The sequence below is a fragment of the Somniosus microcephalus genome, chromosome 7 (genome assembly GCF_052327205.1).
Source record: "Somniosus microcephalus isolate GS21.2 chromosome 7, FLI_Smic_1.0, whole genome shotgun sequence".
In the NCBI taxonomy this organism is placed as follows: domain Eukaryota; kingdom Metazoa; phylum Chordata; class Chondrichthyes; order Squaliformes; family Somniosidae; genus Somniosus; species Somniosus microcephalus.
In genome coordinates, this window is record NC_140993.1 from 249,934,995 (window position 1) to 249,954,762 (window position 19,768).

Genomic DNA, 19,768 nt, shown 5'->3' on the forward strand with positions numbered 1-19,768 from the left:
GTTTATAATTACAAACTACCGAGTCCAGAGGCGTCTTTACAAAGCACTACGAGCGCTAGAAGACATAACATTGACTATTGTCAAATTTGTTTTGTCTTATAATAGTCCTGTGAGCAAACGAACGAGCGGATGATTGAACGATTGAATGGGTGAACGATGTCAGTAGGACTGGCGTGATACGGGTTTTTTCTTGGTTTATTGAAATAGTGGTAGTTTGTACTGTAAAAATTATTGATTCATTTGTAAAATTTATCATTGCATTTATATTGTTAACCATAAAGCTGTTTTCAAGGCTTTTTTTTATTGTGGTCAATGGATGTAATGGGTTTACTATGTAATTGATGAGTTGTATAAGTACTTGAATAAAGAATTAAAAAAATAATACTCCTGTGAAGCGCCTTGGGACGTTTTACTAGGTTTAAGGTGCTATACAAATGCGAGGAGTTGTTGTTACTGACCCGGAAATGACTGATGGAGGGAGGGTAAACGTTGCTGCAGTGCCGGGCACTTCCTTGTGGGATGGGTTGCTCTTCTCTGGCGAGCGGTGGAGTCACAGTGCCTGTGTTCAGTTTAAATTTAGAGACCGTGGAAAAATATGTGCGAGTAGATTAAAACCCGTGTGCGTGTACAAAATGGCGGCGGCGGTGGAGGAGGCCAACATCGAGTATTCGAAACGGTTGCAGGGCCGTTTGGAGCGCGTGAGCGAGCTGCTGGAATTCAGCCAGCGCTGCACGAGATCCATTGAGGGCATGCTGAGCGCGCTGGGCTGGAGCGGCGACCGCCTCGGCCTCGGCCCCGGCCCCAGCTCCCCGGGGCACGGCGACAGCGCCGAGCCTGCGCCTGCGACACAGGCTGGGCCACAGACAGAGCCGCTGGTAAGAACACGAGAAGCAAGGAGCAGGCCACTCGGCCCAAGTCTAGAGTCAGCCCTTTTTTTTAAAATTATGATTTTCCTTTTCCTGAGATGTGGGCCATCGCTGGCAAGGGCCACAGCATTTATGGTAAAAGATCCCGCGTCACTATTTCGAAGAAGAGCAAGGGAGTTCTCTTTCAACACCCCCCCCCCCCAACCCGGTGACCTATTTATCGCTCAGTCGCCGTCACTTAAAAAGCAGGTTATCTGGTCATTGTCACGTTTGCTATTTGCGAGCGCTTGCTGTACGCAAATTGGCTGCCGCGTTTCCTACATGACAACAGTGAGTGCACTTGTACTTCGTTTGCTGTAAACGCTTTGGGAGGTGCTGAGGTTGTGAAAGGCGCTATATAAATGAAAGTCTTTTTATTGTACTTGTGGTGGTGGTGATGAGCTGCCTTTTTGAACCGCTGTGCTATTCTAAAGAAAATGTCATTTTGTACCGGAATGTGCCTATGAAGCACCATGGGATGTTTTATTAACGTTAAAAGCTGCTATATCAATGCGAATTGTTCTCTTCATTCCCGTCGAAGCAAAAAAAGAACTTCCATTTGTGTAGCGTCTTTCACAACCTCAGGATGTCCTAAAGCGCTTTACAATCAATGAAGTATTTTTGAAGTGTAGCCACTGTTGTAGGAAAGCAAAAAATAAATTGGCCTCGGGTCGCCAGTTGGGTGGGAGGCGGCAGTTTGCCGCTTTTATGTTAGAGTTTCACCCGAGTGCTGAATCTGCAGACGTTTGCACGACGGGCGGGTTCAGCAAAAGTGCCAATGTGAGATGTGCTATACACGGCTGTCCATGGGAGTTCTGCGGAGCCAGGGCGTCGGCGTCTGACTTCCTGAGACAGAAGAAAGACTTGCATTTATATAGCAGCATTAATGTAGTAAAATGTCCCTCGGTGCTTCATGAGTGTTATCTAACAAAATTCGACACCGAGCCACGTAAGGAGATATCGTGACAAATGACCGCAAGCTTGGTCAAAAGGTAGATTTTTATGGAGCGTCTTAAGGAGAAGAGAGAGGCGAAGAGGTTTAAGGAGGGAATTCCAGAGCTTGGGGCCTAGACAGCTGAAGGCACGGCCGCCAATGGCGGAGCAATTAAAATCAGATGCGCAAGAGGCCAGAAGTGGAGGAGTGCAGAAATCTCAAAAGCTTGTAGTACTGAAGCAGATTACAGAGATAGGGAGGGGAGAGGTTGTGGAGGGATTAGAAAGCAAGGATGAGAATTTTAAAATCGGGGTGTTCTTAACCGGGAGCCAATGTAGGTCAGCAAGCACAAGAGTGATGGGTGAACGGGACTTGATGCGAGTTAGGATACAGGCAGCAGAGTTTTGAATGAGCTCCAGTTTATGTAGGGTGGAAAATGGGAGGCCGGCCAGGAGAGCATTGGAATAGTCAAGTCAAGAGGTAACAAAATCATGGTGTCATGGTCAATTTTATTCCTCAACCTACAGCACTCTAACAGATTATCTAGTCATTATCACATTGCTGTGTGTGGAATCGGCTGCTTTGCTTCCTAAATTACAAAGTGCTTTGGGATGTTCTGAGGTTGTGAAAAGTACTATAGCAATGCAAATTTTTTTTTTCATCCCACTCCAAAGGCTTAAGCACTGCAGTTACTGAGGGTGTGCTGCACTGTTGTTTTTCAGTTGAGAAGTTAAACTAAGGCCCCAACAGCCCTCTTGGGTGGATGTAAAAGATTCCGCAGCAATATTCCCAAGAAGAGCACGGGAATTTCCCCGGTGTCCTGGCCAACATTTATCCCTCAACCAACACGTAAAATGGATTCAATAGCAAAATACTGCGGCTGCTGGAAATCTGAAATAACAACAGAAAATGCTGGAAATACTCAGCAGGTCAGGCAGCATTTTGGAGAGAGAGAAACAGTTGACGTTTCAGGTCGATGACCCTTCGTCAGAACGTAAAACAGATTATCTGGTTCGAATCCGGCCTTGGGTGACTGTCTGTGTGGAGTTTGCACATTCTCCCCGTGTTTGCGTGGGTTTCCTCCGGGTGCTCCGGTTTCCTCCCACAGTCCAAAGATGTGCGGGTTAGGTTGATTGGCTATGATAAAAAAAAAAAATTGACCCTTGGTGTTAGGGGGATTAAATACGTGGGGTTACGGGGATAGGGTGGGATATGTGTTGTTGTAGGGGTTACGGGGATCGGGTGGGATATGTGTCAGTGCAGGCTCGATGGGCTGAAATGGCCTCTATCTGCACTGTGGGGTTGCTGTGATTCTGTGATACTTATCTCGTTGTTGATTGTGGGAGCTTGCTGTGCACAAATTGGCTGCCATGTTTCCTACATTACAACAGTGACCACTCCTTCAAAAGTACTTAACTGGTTGTTTTTGCTGCACATACAAGAGACCAATCAAACCGCCCATACTGGGATTCAAAATAATCTCCGGTGGGTAGGCAATTTAGGGTTCAAGCACTAGACTAGTACTGGCATGCAATAGATAGTGGTTTAAGATTTTCATCTGGTGTTTCTCCTCTTCTGCCCCCCTCGCCTATTACAGGTAGACTATCCTTTATCCGAACTTCCGAAAACCTCTAAAAACTGAAAGTTTTTTCGTTCAGCGTAAGTCGTGTGCACGACGCCGACCCCCACCCCCGACAAATTTCCCAGTCTTATAAAATACCTTCTGAAATCCGAAAACCGAAACACGGCTGGTCCCGAGGTTTTCGGATAAAGGATAGTCTACCTGTACTAACCAAGACTTCATTGGCTAAACTGCAGTTGTCGTCTTGCTCCTCCTTATTTCTCTACACTACCTTTGCGTGTTGAATATAAGTAAATGGGGATATTGTTGAGGAGAAAATAATCAGTTTGCAATTTTAAGGAGTGAACGGACTGAGGGAATAGGCAGTGCAGTTGGCCAATTCCTTTCATTTGGATTTAAAATATGCCAGCTGATATTTTCAGGTTTTTTTCTGAATTCGGGTCTTCACATCAGATAAAGTTTACAGAAATTAATGTGATTTTTGGGACAAAAATTAAGCCCTGTTTTTAATCAGAAAACCAGCTTTAATTGGGTAATAACTGCAAGTTTAAAAAAAAAAGACATCAAAACATCAGCAGGTCATGAATTGAATAAATGAGCAGGAATCTTTTGCCGAGTGGAGTGACATGAATCATTCTACTGTTTTTTGGAAAGGGTGCAGCAGAGTTTCATTCAGTTTGAAGGTGACACTTTTTGTTTGAGTTTTATTGAGTTTAACTTGCATTTATCTTTTGGGCCGGGGAGAATAATTATTGGGTTTCATCTGGTTAAACTCTAAACTCAGGGCTATTTATATAATATTTATTGTACGTTGGATACTATTGTTACTGAGTATTGCTAATTTGTATCCTGAATATAACAATTTTTTCCCCCAACTTTTCCAGCCTGATCGAATGGTTACTTGTCCGTTCGATGCAGATCACAAGCTTCCGAAATCATCGCTGGAAAAACATGTTGCATCCTGCAGACTGAGGAAGCTGGGATATTCTAGAGAGGAAGAGGTCTGTATGCAAGTGTGGAAAATGCATTTGAACTGGACTAATTGTCCAGTATGTAATCAAGGTTTTTGACAGCAAATCGGTTTTTGTTCAGATAAACTCAACTAGCAATTTTCTAGAATGTGTTCATTTTTGTATCAGAAGTACAGACAGGGAATCTTTGAAGCTGCATGTTGTACTTCAAATTTAATTGATTCACTTGTGTTGTGATGGCAACATCGTGATGTCTTGTCTGTCCATAGTGTGATTTTCCAGTGGCGCATATTTCTGTTCTAGGACTATAATAACTCATTTATCCATTTTCTGTTGAAGTTGATTAGCATCGCTGGGTCCATGGAACAGTTCAGTATGGGCTTGTTGTCAGTAAGATATCTAGCTTAGTACAGGGAGGATAAAGCATTAGTTTTTGCCTATAGATCATGCACAGATATTTCTAAAAAGTATTATTTACAGGGTTTCTCTGTAAAGCTATATCTGATGTTCACTGGGATATCAGTCAGAGATCCCCCTTCGATCATTTTCACCACGTAATGCTTTTTTTGTTTATCCTCCCTCATCTTTGCAGAATATATGCTAAAATATAACATTTTGGAGATAAGAAAGAACCCAATTACACAAGCCCTGTTCCAGTACACACACGCAAGTTTGCAGTGAAGTGCATAGCATATGGATGTCATGAAGAAGCCCAGTACTGTGTTCAATTCTGGCCAACACACCTTGGGAAGGAGATATTGGCCTTGGAGGGAGTGCAGCGCTAGAATGATACCTGGACTCCAAGGGTTAAATTACTGAGAGATTACATAAACTATGAGATTACTCCCTGGAATGATTAAGGGGTGATTTGATCAAGATATTAAGGGGAACTGATAGGGTAGATAGAGAGAAACTATTTTCGCTGGTTGTGGAATTTAGGACTGGGGACACAGCCTAAAAATTAGAGCCAGGCCTTTCAGGAGTGAAGTTAGGAAACACTTCTACATGCAAAGGGTGGTAGAAGTTTAGAACTCTCTTCCGCAAACAGCTGTTGATACTAGGTCAGTTGTTCATTTTAAATCTGAGATTGATAGATTTCTGTTAACCAAAGGTATTAAGGGATGGGGCAAAGGCAGGTATATGGAGTTAGGTCACAGATCAGCCATTATCTCATTGGAATGGTGGAAAAGGCTCGAGGGGCTAAATGGCCTACTCCTGTTCCTATGTCTCAGTAAATGTGACTTTGTAAAATTAATAAAACCTAAAAATGATTTATATCAACACACATTTGTATGACATTCCTCTGTTCTATATTAATATTATAGTAACAATTTTTTTGAATTCTTTTAACATTCAGGCTGAAATGTATGATCCCTCTTTTGCCTACGAGAAAATTCTGGTACCTACTTTTAAAATGGGTAAGTACAATGTAGGTGCTCAAGAAAACTAACTTTATCACTATAGCTGCAACTTCTAGATTTCATTTTGTAGACTCATTTCTGATTAACTGATTTATGTAATTTTAAGATCCAAATGCAATTTAGTGACTGTTTAGAAGGGATGGATATCTACTTTAAAACATCTAATCTGGGCTTATTGAGGAATCCTACTTGGACAGTCAGTACGTGCCACCGCAGACAGATGACAAAATGTATCTAATGTCCCAAAATCTTAATCCTTGCCTCCGAAGAGTCCTCCCTGATGCATCAGACTACTGTAGTATTTTGTATTTATATTTTTATTATTAAAAGTTTTGTTATATCAAAGAACTCTTGAATTTCTTTGAGTGCTAATCAATCCTGTGTAACTAAGCAGAATTGTTTTAGTTGCTGAAGTGGAGCAAAAGACCTGGCAGATTTGTTGTATTTAACACTAATATTTTTAGGCATACTCTACCACATGCCTGCACTTGATGGTATATTTTTCTTGTTTAAAAACACAATTATGATGCACATTTCCTTTGCAAAGACAAACCATATGACCTCTACAGTATATGAAAACCTTATTTGACTTGTTCGTTTCTTGGCATTTCACACATGGAACACTGGGCCACGAGCAGCAAGTTGTCGCTGTCATGCAAGATTGTACAAAATGGCTGGAATTTGTGTTTTTTGTTCCATTTTAGATAAAGATTTGCAGACTCAGATAATTCAACAAGCGAGAAGTAAGGCTTCACTTGGAAAAGAAGAAAGAGTGTTTTCTCAGGGTAAGTGAAAATCCAAGATGGATTTTTTTTTAAATTTCAAAGATATTCAGTGATATAATTCCAATGTAAAGTTAATTTAATGTAGGGTGTTAGCACTCTATATTAGCCTGGTGCTGCCTCTTCAAAACAATCTTGAAATAGCTGGTCAGGCACTTGCCATTTGTACAACTGAAGCATTAGCTATTATCAGTAATCAAATATGGACAAAAGAGCTAAACTCCAGAAGTGAAATGGGAGTGACTGCCATTGGCATCAAGGCAGCATTTGACGGACTGTGGCATCAAAGAGCCCTAATAAAATTGAAGTCAATGGGAATCGAGGGGAAAACTCTCCACTGGCTGGAGTCATACCTAGCACAAAGGAAGATGGTTGTGGTTGTTGGAGGTCAATCATCTTAGAACCAGGACGTCGCTGCAGGAGTTCCTCAGGGCAGCGTCCTAGGCCCAACTATCTTCAGCTGCTTCATCAATGACCTTCCCTCCATCATGAGGTCAGAAGTGGGCATGTTCGCTGATGATTGCACAGTGTTCAGTTCCATTCTTAGCTCCTCAGATAATGAAGCAGTCCGTGCAGCAAGACCTGGACGACATTCAGACTTGGGCTGATAGGTGGCAAGTAACATTCATGCCACACAAGTGCCAGGCAATGATTATCTCCAACAAGCGAGAGTCCAACCACCACCCCTTTGACATTCAACGACATTATCATTGCCGAATCATAGAAACATAGAAGATAGGAGCAGGAGTAGGCCATTCGGCCCTTCGAGCCTGCTCCGCCATTCAACGAGATCATGGCTGATCATCCAAACCCTAGCACCCGGTCCCTACACCGACAGCCATCCCACCCAAGCCCTATCCCCATAACCCCACGTATTTAATACCCCCCTAACACTAAGGGTCAATTTTTATCATGGCCAATCAACCTAACCCGCACATCTTTGGACTGTGGGAGGAAACCAGAGCACCCGGAGGAAACCCACGCAAACATGGGGAGAATGTGCAAACTCCACACACAGTCACCCGAGGCCGGATTTGAACCCGGGTCCCTGGCGCTGTGAGGCAACAGTGCTAACCACTATGCCACCGTGCTGCCCTACCATCAACATCCTGGAGGTTACCATTGATCAGAAATTTAACTGGACCAGCCACACACATACTGTGGCTACAAGAGCAGGTCAAAGGCTGGGTATTCTGTGGCGAGTGTCTCACCTCCTGACTCCCCAAAGCCTTTCTACCACCTACAAGGCACAAGTAAGGAGTGTGATAGAATACTCTCCACTTGCCTGGATGAGTGCAGTTCCAACAACACTCAAGAAGCTCGACATCATCCAGGACAAAGCAGCCCGTTTGATTGGCACCCCATCCACCACCTTAAACATTCACTACCTCCACCACCGGCGCACCGTGTCTGCAGTGTGTACCATCATCAAGATGCACTGCAGCAACTCGCCAAGGTTTCTTTGACAGCAGCTCCTAAACCCGCGACCTCTACCACCTAGAAGGACAAGGGCAGCAGGCGCATGGGAACACCATCACCTGCAAGTTCCACTCCAAGTTACACACTATCCTGACTTAGTATATCGCCGTTCCTCCATCGTCGCTGGGTCAAAATCCTGGAAATCTCTCTCTAACAGCACTTTGGGAGTACCTTCACCACATGGAATGCAGCAGTTCAAGAAGGTGGCTCACCACCACCTTATCAAGGTCAATTAAGATGGGCAATGAATGCTGGCCTTGCCAGTGATGCCCACATCCCAGGAACGAAGAAAAAAAATGACCATACTTGCATCTTTCAATAGCCGGTTTTCAGTGTATGTATAATTTTGTACGTAATGATGCCGACAAATTTGTGGCCAATTTCAGGTTGAACTGTTGGAAAATTCCTTCTAGACTTCAGGTGACCATGGTTACCCAGGATGCATTATTGGATTTGCACTAACCCTTCCCCCATATGCCTCAAAATTATTAGGATCACCAAAAGGCTGTTGATGCTGGGTCAGTTGAATTTTTCAAGACTGAAATAGATAGATAATTGTTGGGTAAGGATACCCAGGGATATGGAGTAAAGGTGGGTAAGTGGAGTTGAGGTACAGAACAACCATGATTTAACTGAATGGCCTACTCCTGTACCTATGTAACAACTATACACAACCAGAAACCAACATCTTCATCTGTTAAGCTGATTCCAAATGTCACAGATTTCTGGCCCTACTTTACTTCTGAAGCCCTTCAATAGCCTTGTCTGCAACAAAGGAGTCTGATTCTGTTAAAATACAACTTCTTCACTGAGGATGTTATTTTTAACGCTTTATTTATATTTTCTCCTCTTGAGTGTGAATCCAAGTCGTCTTGTATTAATATTGAAAATCGTTCTGGAATCCATTTGATCTATTCCCTTGAGGACCTTAAATACCTCATTAAAGTCACCTCTAAGCTTCCTTTTTTTTCTAATGTGAACATTCCTAGTACAGTTTGTCTTTCCTCATAGCTCAGATGCCTAATACCATTTATGAATTACATTATTAGATAATTGAAGCTTAAATTTTAGTCGTGATAGCTGTTCCAATTTAATCACATTTTAATACAGTAACTTGTTATTGGTAAATACCTTGTGATTGACTAACTTCTGTTGTAGTTGATCGTTGGTATGATTGTGACTGAAATTATTCAGTCTGTTATGAAAGTTTATGTAGGAAATTAACTCAAGTCTGCAGGCTTGGGAATTTATGAACTGTTGAACTATAATGTTTGGTAATCCCTTTTGATTTTCTTTTTAAAAGCATAGCGTAGTTGAATCTCATGGCCCCAGTTTTCTTCATGGTACAGTACAAACACACTCCTTGTACTTGATGTGGAAATTCTCCCTTGTACCAGACAGTAGTAGTGCTTAGAGGGTTGGACTGATGTATTTAACTGTATTGAAGGTTGATGATGCCTCTAATGGACCCTTGCAGTATAGAAATGGAGTTCAAGGGGAAAGCTGGAAACTCTTGCCCATGAAAAGCAGGAACTTGTGGCTCTGCAGTCCTGATGAGCAAGAGAAATCACTTTTGTTCTAATTAATGGCTTTCTTTATGGAAGGATTGTACGTGTTCTAGTGAGTGCTAAAAATATTTTTAAAAATGTGAGTGGTTGATAGGGAAATGGTTTAGAACAATAAAATACACTTGTAATTGTAGTCTAATTCTGCTTTACTAAGTGGTTAGATACTCACTTCTAGGTAAATTCTCAATATTCTCTGTTGTAACTCCTATTCTCTAATAACATATTGTACTTGCAAGATGCAAGTTGTATTTTTCCTTTAGTTGAAGTGCTTAAATTAACTATTTGTAATACTGCATACCAGTGTGAAGTCTTTGTCAAGGCATTTGCTTGTACATTGTTCTTTTTTTCCTTCCCCTCTGGATATTTCTGGACTGCTGGTTGACATTGGGGAAAGAGTAGGTATGCAATGTACTGGAGGTCAGTACAAGTGACTAAATCAGCATTTTCTATGTGTACACTTAGTATGTACACTTTCGCCCTATGTACATAGGAGATGTTGGCCATGGGTAGGAGGAACTGCTAACGTTGCCTGTTTTACACCAGCTGTTAACTCTTAGTTCCTGTAACCAACGATAAACTTCAGCTGATGCTATAAAACATAATATTTACACTGTTACAATGGCAGTAAACTAATTGTAATTCTGTTGATGCACATTTCACTAAATATTTGGAATTTTTGAACATGATAATTTAAACTTTTTGGTTTTTCTCTTTCAGTAACAGGGGTGAGTATATTTGACAGAGGAATGATGAACATGAAAGAATGTTCTCCTCATGTACAGATTTGCACAGAATTTTACTTGATGTCATACAGTATCCTTTTAAAATTATTATATCCTTTAAATATGAACCTCATAAATGGACTGGTTAAATAGAAATAAAAGATTGTATTGAGAAATATTGATCTGTGCTTGATGTTTGCTGAACAGACCTAGTTACAGAGAAATGGGCATTAAAAATACTGTTTCTTAGCAGGCATGTACTTTACAGGTCTGCGTTAGATCTGCTTTCATTATCTGGGACAGGGACACTTAATCAGCATTTTCCAAATGTAAGTTTTTGATTGTTGCCATGTAAACTGCTACAAGAAAAAAATACTATAATCACTAAAATAAAAGTTGGTATCCTACTTTAATATTTATGAAGAATCCATCGCATTAGAAAATGTAAAGCAGAGCAGTTCAACAACAACTTGCATTTATATAGTGCCTTTAACATACTAAAATGTCCTATAGTGCTTCACAGGAGCATAATCGGACAAAAATTGATACCGAACCAAGATGGTCAAAGTGGTAGGTTTTAAGGAGGAGAGAGGTGGAAAGGATTAGGGAGGGAATTCCAGAGCCTGGGGCCTATACAGTTGATGTCACTGCCACCAATGGTGGGGTGAAGGAAGTAGAGGATGGGCAAGAGGCCAAAGTTGGAAGAACACTGAATTCTCAAAGGGTTGTAGGGCTGGAGGAGCTTACAGAGATGTGGAGGGGTGAGGCCATGGAGGGATTTGAACATGAGGATGAGAATTTTAAGAGATGTTCGGGGACTGGGAGCCAAGGTAGGTCAGCGAGTGATGAGTGAACGGGACTTGGTACGAGTTCGGATACGGGCTACAGAGTTTTGGATGAGCTTAAGTTTATGGGGATGGGGTGGGGGAGGCTGGCCAGGAGAGCATTGGAATAGTTGAGTCTAGAGTTAACAATCATGGATGAATGTTTCAGCAGCACATGGGCTGAGAGGGACAATATTATTGAGCTGGAAGTAGGCAGCTGTGGTGATGGAGAGGTTATGGGGTCAAAAGCTCACCTCTGGGTCAAATAGGATGCTGAGGTTGCAAACAGTTCCTTACCATTGTGCTAGTTAAAACATCTACATACAGAAGTTTTAATAAGTAAACAATAGATGGATCTAGCTTGCAAGGTAAGCAAATCACTTGTACATATATACAAACCATCTTCTGTATGACAGTGCATAAGGGATTGTAAATACATTTTGAGTAAATAATTATACAGTGAAAGTATTTTTAACATAAAGGTGAGTTACTTGAGGTGAAGTGTAGTTGCTGTGTTATTTGCCATCCCTGATGAACTGGCAGACCTTTTATATAAAAAAAAAAATATATGGCTTGGTTAATACCACAATATTATTATTTTGGGGATCAAATCGGTTGCGTGTTTCCATGTGTGATTTATCAGTATCTTCAGTGTCTTGCATTAAAGGGCACAGACCATCATGCACTTTCTAGCTGTTTGAGTACATGACCTTATTCCTGACATTGAAGCATATTGCTTATCTTTTACCCAGATATGTTAAGTTTGTGTGATTCAGTGTGATTTTTAGGTTTTTTTTACAAAACCTTTTGAACATCCTCATTTAAATCTTTAGCAATACATTTGATTTATTGACTTTTTTTTTAAGTGTGCAAATTCAGCATGTAACATAGGATGTATAAGTATAGTTCATTTTTTTTTAAAGGTGTGTAATCTTTATTTTTCTCTTTGTAACCACTTGTTACCCACATCCCATGATGCATAGTCATGGCTGACATTTCACTTGTCCTACCAGTGGTGCTCTAGTGCCAGTTTGAGAGACAGGGACTGAATTGGGAGTGGAGGTAGTTTTGCTGTTTTTTAATTTTTATCTTGGTTTTTCTGTCTGCTTCTGCTGTACCTAATAATAATCCGGTCAAGTTTGGAAACTTGCTTGGATGGTTCTTGTGTAGAAGTCCAAGGACTCCCAGACTGGTGCAGTGGATTGATGCATTGTACCACTGGCTCAATGCTAGATAAAATTTTGAAAGCAATTCTGGCTTTGTATATCACTTTATATGAATAACACAGAATTTTATCTTTCTTGGATGAGACACTTACCCTTTTGCTTTGTAAACTGTCATGTTTGCCTGTATTTCAATTCCCACCCGCACTGCATACCTTCAGTTGGTAAGGCCGACTAATCTAGACAGCTGACTTCATTACAACATTTAGTACATGATGTAAGGGATAATACCGCGATTTGGTGCTCCCCAGTAGGGAGTGCATTGAGGGGAAGCCATAGGCTGCGTGCCTAGAATTTCTGAAGATGTACTCCTTGCGAGCGCTGGTCCCCATTGGAATCATTTTATTGTAGAATGACCTCTGCTGTGTTGAGTGAGGTAGCAAGAGATCTTTCAGCTCGCCCATACTGAAAAAGGCACCTTATTGCAAGAGCTCCACCTAGTGGCCTGGTCAAGAGATGGCAACCTTGTTATTGAGGCAGCAGGTTGGAACTCAAACTAATATCCAGATTACTTGTGCTGTTAATGCTGCTGGGCTTGTTGTAAGCGGTAAACTATTTCTTGATCAGATTTAACATTTTATGTAATTTTTGAAAATGTTCTTACTGGTCACTAGATCTCTTCCAAGATGTCTATAAAATCTGTAAAATACAAAATAATGCATTTTCTTTTGTTTGACTGCATACAATGGCCCATTTTCCATTTTGCTTGAAGTTGGGCTGTTGCACTATTTTTTGAAAATTATGTAAAGTTTAGGAGTAACTGAGTAAACTGTTAATATACATAGGTGATTATTCTTCAGTACCTCTTGAAGTTCCTGAGAATCATCAACGTTTCATCTGTGACCTAACTCCAGCGGATCGCCTAGCTATCTACGATCATGTTGTCAAAGAAACCAGTCAGCAAAAAACCAAATCTAGTTCTGTTGAAAATGACAGTGATTTGTACGTGGACCTTGCTGCAAAACTTAGCCGAGGTTTGTATTTCATTCTGTTTTTTTTTTCTTGAACTTCTTCATAGCTCAAACTAGCTTGGTGTATTCATCTAATACTGTAAGCAAACAATACCAGAACAAACAGTCTAGTTTCAAACATTGGGTCAAGTACAATGTCATCACTCTTCAATCTGACTCTGAAGCTTTTATTAAAAATATATCTGATTGCAACAGGGTTGGTTTTATTCATGTACTGTTAGACTATTTGTAAGTGTTTTAACGTAGAAAGGTTACATTTTATAGTTGTACAAATGAAATAGTCGTAGATCCAAGTTTGCTGACATCAAGTTAGGTGGCACAGTAAATAGTGTAGTTGGGAACAGAAAGCTGTGGTAAATGGAGTTCCAACTGGGGAAGTGTGAGGTCATCCACTTTGGACCCAAGATAGATAGATCAAGGCATTTTCTAACTAGTGAGAAGCTGGAAACTGATGGAGCAGAGGGGTTTAAGAGCCCAAATACAAAAATCACTAAAAGCTAGTGGACAGGTACAAAAAAATAATTTAAAAGGCTAATGGAATGTTGGCCTTTATCTCCAGGGGGCTGCAATACAAAGGGTGGAGGTTATGTTAGTTACATAAAGCTCTGATTGGACTCCATTTAGAGTACTGCATTCAGTGCTGGGCACCACGCCTCGGGGGAGCACATTCACCAGACTGATACTGGTGCTAAAAGTATTAAATTATTAGGACAAGTTGCAGAGACTAGGCTTGTATTCCCTTAAGTATAGAAGATTTAAGGGGTGATCTAATTGAGGTGTTTAAGATGATTTAAAGGAATTGATAGGGTAGATGGAAACTCTTTCCTCTGGTGGGGGAGTCCAGAACAAGGGGGCAGAACCTTAATATTCGAGCTAGGCTGTTCAGGGGTGGTATCAGGAAGCCCTTCACACACAGGGTAGTGGAAATCTGGAACTCTTTTCCCCCAAAAAACTCAAGGCTCGGTCAATTGACAATTTCAAAATTGAGATTGATCGATTTTTGTTAGTCATGGGTATTGAGGGTTATGGAATCAAGGCAGGTAGATGAAGTTGAGATACAGATCAGCCATGATCTAATTGAATGGCGGAACAGGCTCGAAGAGCTGAATGGCCTACTCCTGTTCCTATGTAACTTGGGTTTTCTCTTGTACTAATTATATTGATTATTTACAATAACCTACTCTTGGGAACTAGGTACATTATTGGTTTTTAATCATGTATAAATCAATACTGATTATTGGTGAAAAATATTATGTTGGTTTATAATAAGCAGGGTCTTTTATTTTGCCATAAATTTGTGTTTGTAACACTTCTGGTATCTTTTCCTGGGGGGAATGGAATATTTTAGAGCTCATGTTCATTTGACAACATGTCTCTAGTTGAGATTGATAATTATCCTAATACAGGAAACTTTCTGGTATCCGGCACGGACGGGACCGACGTGGTGCCGGTTCATCATCAATTCCGGATAACTGAACGCTATAGTAAAAGATACGGAGCTCAGAGCTCCGTATAAAGCAACAAACCCTGTTGCAACAGCTTCAAAACAATCGGCACAAGTTGCAAGTGTCTCTGTAGCTTAGCAACAGCTTCAGCTACACCTTTGCACAGCAACAAATGGAGTAAAAAAAGTAATAAAAGTTACGTGAACAGACTCCTGAATTTTGCTGGTGGATAGAGCGTTCCGGTTATTTAGGGGCCGGTTAATCGAAAGTTTCCTGTACATTGAGCTGCTGTACGTATTTTTAAGATGTTCCTTGCACTATGGTAGGTAGAGGTTTTTAATCACCAATCTCACTGATGTGCTTAAATTTAAGATGATAGCACATCGCAAAAAGTAATGTATTTTCAGGCTGTTTTGCTGGCTATAGATTTTTTATTATAAGTTGCATGGCCATTATATTGCTGGGAAAGTTTATAAGCATCAGGGCTATCCAAAGATTTAGTCTGCCTGCTATGTCTGGAACCATGGAAGCATAGTATTGGTCTGGTACTAGTGCAGGTTACTGTTCGTTGGAAGTTGTTGAGACTCCAGTATCCTCCTTGTACGTATAATCTATACTTGCATATGACTTTGATTATGTAGACCACTTTTTGTGCGCATATATAAAAAAATGCTCCTCACCCCTACATAGATGATGACCAGAAAGGGCCAAAGTCACACCTTGAAATTCTTGCAGAAATGAGAGATTACAAACGCCGTCGCCAATCCTACAGAGCCAAGAATGTTCATATAACAAAGAAATCTTACACAGAGGTAAGTGTGTGTAAGCTAATATAATGTCTTAATGATGCTCCGTCTATGATAAATACTAAGTTGATTATTTGACAAATTCATTTTCTGCTGTTTCTATATTTTCCTTTCTTTCCCCCTCCCCTTTAGTGAATCTCATCAGGAATTGAGGATGTAGAAGGAGGGCACAAAACATGCCTGGAATAGAATTATATAATATAAAAGTTATTAACAAAGGGTTAACTTGGAATCTAGAGTTGTAATCCTTGTTTTGTTTTTCTGTTGAAGAGCAAGGTGGCAGGATTTCTACTGTGTATGTAACCATTAGCTGTCTTGTTTGCTTGTACAAAACCAATTCAGAAGTTGTGATTCTCTTTGTTGAATACTGGGGCATAGTTTGAATCCAGTATCAAATCAATTAACATAAAACTTGTTCTGTTTGTTATCCTGGGCACATTGCTGAAAGCTTACCTAAATATCAAGGCTGGTGAAGCTCCACTTGAAAGTATAGGAGTTAGGACTCACCTTTTTGAGTCATCTAAGATTAAAAACTAAAAAATCTAGAATAAGAGTAGAAAAGACCCAAAAACTTAACTGTTCCATTATCTGCGCCCCAATCATCTGCTCTTCGGATAATTTGTCAGAATTCTCGTGGGGCAAAACATTAAAACTCCTTACTGTTTCTTGTTTGTATATCATCCCAGTTTCCTAGTGAATGAAACGTGTTTGTACTGTACTTGCACAGTGTTGCTGCATTAGATTTTTAAGACTGAAATGTGGGCACTATCGTTTATCTTGTCAATTTCATTATCCACCACCAGGAAGGGGTGGAGGTCCTCTCTATTATGGCAGACAATGAAGGTTCCACTGTAGTAGTAATCGAACTTGTGAAATCAGCCAGTGGGTCAAAAGTCAGTTTTCAAAGTAGATTTGTAGTATACACACTTTATTTGTCAGTTTATAATGTGTTTAAAATTCAATCCTGTTTACTGTACCTAATTATTTACAGATAATTAAGGATGTTATTAACGTACATATGGAAGAACTGTCAAGACAGTGGAAAGACCAGAATGACTCTGATAACACAGAAGAACATGAAGACCATAGCTCTTCATTATCTTTGAAAAGCTCTACAGTTTCTCGCAGGTATGCAGACTACAGTTGTTGAATTTTGACCATGAAACATGTGGCAAAAATCCAGGTAGATGAGGTGGATTGGTGACTATTTGGTGAGCGTGTAAACTTCTACTCTTTTGCCCCATATAATCCACCATCAACACCTAAAAAGATTGAAAGTATATATCAATTTTTAAGCTCAACTATACAGAAGTACTAAATGAAGAATTTCTTGTGCATGTCCAACCACGTGCTTTGGCCAATGGGAGTCTATTTTTTGTTAAATATCCCAGGAGCAACCCACTACTGTTCTACCAAGTAAAACCATTACATTTAGATATTTTGTTGCAAAAAATAACTTGAAAGTCCTCCTAGTAGTTGCATAAATGAATATCCAAGGTGCAATGAAGTTGCCTGCTGTGCCCTTTACTTGCAACTTAATAAGTTCTATAATAGGATAACTGTAATCTTTAAAGATTTTTTTCCATTCTCTAACCCACAGACATGATAACAAAAGTCGTGCCCCTATCACTGCCCTATTTAACATGGATTGGGGACTGAACCTGTAATCTTGGTCTGTAGAGATCAGCTACTTACTGAATAAACTCGCTGAGCCATTATTGGAGCCTTGGCCGGAGTCATTGTGTAAAAGTTGAATGTGGCAGTTTCACTGCTTTCTTTGCATAGCAAATTTCTAAGTTTGACGAGGGTGGGGTAATGCCGAGATAAGTTATGAGGAAAATGGACAAATAAAGGCTGGATGCTACTTTGTCCAACCAGGTGAGAACAGTTGACTGGGTTGTTTGTATATTTCTCTTGGCCATTCAAGAACACAGTTGGCAAAAACTTGGGAGCAGGTCACACTTTTTTTTTTTTTTGAGTGGGAATAGTACAAAAAATCCAAGGGGAAGGAAGGTATAGAGAATGAACGTTGTTATGCAAACTTATTATTGGCAACAGTGTGCTTTTATTTTGGCTCTGTATTGTACGACATTGTTCAGAAAATTTCCAACGGATGATTGTTGCAGGAATAGCCTTGTATTAACATGTTTTTTTGGGGGGTGGGGGGGATATTTTTCTGTTGTAGAAGAAGATCCAATGATAAAAGTTCTCCTTCAATTGAATCTCAATCTACTGGAAGTAGTAAGACTGTAGCTCGTGACAGCCGGCGAAGGAACCGTAGCCGAAGTCCACATGAACGGAAAAGAAGTCCAGATTGGGATAAAGAAAGAGATTCAAGGAAAAAACGAGAGAAGTGAGTACATCTCCTGTTGGAAAGTAGTTCACTTTTATTACAGGGAATGGAATCATTGAGTAGCAGTACAGTATAACATTTTTGATGTATAATTTCAGAGAGCATCATTCTCGAGATGAGGACCGCCATCGAAGTTACAGACGGCGGAAGTGAATTGGAAGTACTGATGGAATGAGGAATGGCTGAAATTAATCTTGTAACAGAATATACAAGTACTGTGTACACAAGGACTTTTTTTTAAACTGCAACCTTAAATTAATGTCTACAGCTGGCTACATAATGACAATTGTTAAACTTCCAGTTGAATATCATAAAACATCATCTGCATGCAGTCAACCCATTATTAATGTTAATTGATCTCTAGCTGTAAAAACAAAAGTAAGACAGCTCTCGCCAGAATGTATTATAAAAATGGATGTATATGAGTGACTACAAGGCAAGTGTTGATATCTGGAGCTCTAAATCATATTTCCAAACTGCTTGAGTTTCATTTCATAGTTTGACATGTCTGAACTGTTAAGATTACTGCTTTGTAATCAGTCCTAAGTACTGATTATTCTCTGATTCCCTGTTTACTGACTAATTTTTGCATATTTTTACGGTTGTTTTTTAATTCAATACTTGAACCATAAATTGAATTCAAGTGGTGAGAAAAATGTATATTAAACTTGAAATAAAGCTTCGTTCCAGATACATCGAGGACCTTTTTGTTGAATGAAAAGTAAATGTTGCATTTTTTGAACTTCAGGCAATTAACTCCTGTATCTTTTCATTATATTTCATGAGGTTTATAGAGGATAAATAGATCTTGTGATACATCATCTTAATTGTCTTAAACTTCAACTTTTACGAATTTAAAAAAGGAACTAATTATAAATGATTACATTTTTAACATTATAGAATACACATTGGGTAACAGTTGCCATGTTTATTCACCAGAGAAAGAGCTTGCATTTATATATTGCCTTACATCCTCAAGATGTTAAATTGCTTTACAACCAATGGATTACTTTTGAACTCCAGTCACTTATGTAGGCAGCCAATTCGCACGTGCCAAGGTTCCACAAACAGCAAATGAATCAATGACCAGATAACTTGTTTTGGTGGTATTGGTTGCGGACAGTGAGAAACCTCTTGCTTCTCCAATTAGTTTCATGGGATCTTTTATGAGTACACAGACAGAGACTCATCTGACAGACTGCACTTGTGACATGCAGCACTGCTTCAGCACTGCATTGAATTATTAGCTTAGATTATATGTTGACGTCTTGGGGTTTGAACCCACAACTTTCTGACTTGAGACCAGAGTGCTACTAATTGAGTTAAACTTGACACTGAAAGCTGCATTTACCAACATTTGAACTGACTTCGCAGTAAAATATTGTCTGATTAATGAGAAGGTTTTTTTCAGCTTCCTGGTTTATCCAACATTGATTTTTCCTTGGTTGTCTTAGCACTTTTGATTTTTAGTTTTTACATAAAGACGAGCAGTAATGGCCTGGATTTTCCGATCGGAGGCTTCCTGCGTGTGGATGTCTCCGATCTGGAAAAAATCTACGAACTTACCTGCTGGCTCCGTAGGTCCCGACACTTCCCCTCCTGGGCCTCTTCTGGTGCGCGTGTGCAGAGGGGGCGCAGGCAGTTTTCAAGCGTCCCTGGGATCACGTGGGCCATGGGGAACCAATCAAAGAAGGCAATCCCCTTCACACTTGACAGGTCTCTCCACGTAGACCTGTCAAAAGTATGAATAGGGATCACAAACATTAAAAAAAAAATTTAAAT

General features: G+C 40.2%; 1 protein-coding gene across 2 annotated transcripts; it reads left to right on the forward strand.

Moving 5' to 3' along the window:
* The first annotated feature begins 502 nt into the window (after positions 1 to 502).
* snrnp48 (small nuclear ribonucleoprotein 48 (U11/U12)) lies at positions 503 to 18,679 on the forward strand. 2 transcript variants are annotated; one of them, XM_085993595.1, is made up of 9 exons: positions 503 to 875; positions 4,306 to 4,422; positions 5,750 to 5,810; positions 6,518 to 6,598; positions 13,197 to 13,385; positions 15,518 to 15,639; positions 16,625 to 16,761; positions 17,819 to 17,986; positions 18,085 to 18,679. In XM_085993595.1, the coding sequence occupies exons 1-9, from the start codon at positions 633 to 635 to the stop codon at positions 18,137 to 18,139; spliced, it is 1,173 nt and encodes a 390-aa protein (XP_085849721.1). In that variant the 5' UTR covers positions 503 to 632; the 3' UTR covers positions 18,140 to 18,679. The 2 variants fall into 2 exon arrangements, with proteins under 2 accessions (XP_085849721.1, XP_085849722.1); XM_085993596.1 differs by having other exon boundaries at positions 13,212 to 13,385.
* Positions 18,680 to 19,768: the final 1,089 nt, after the last annotated feature.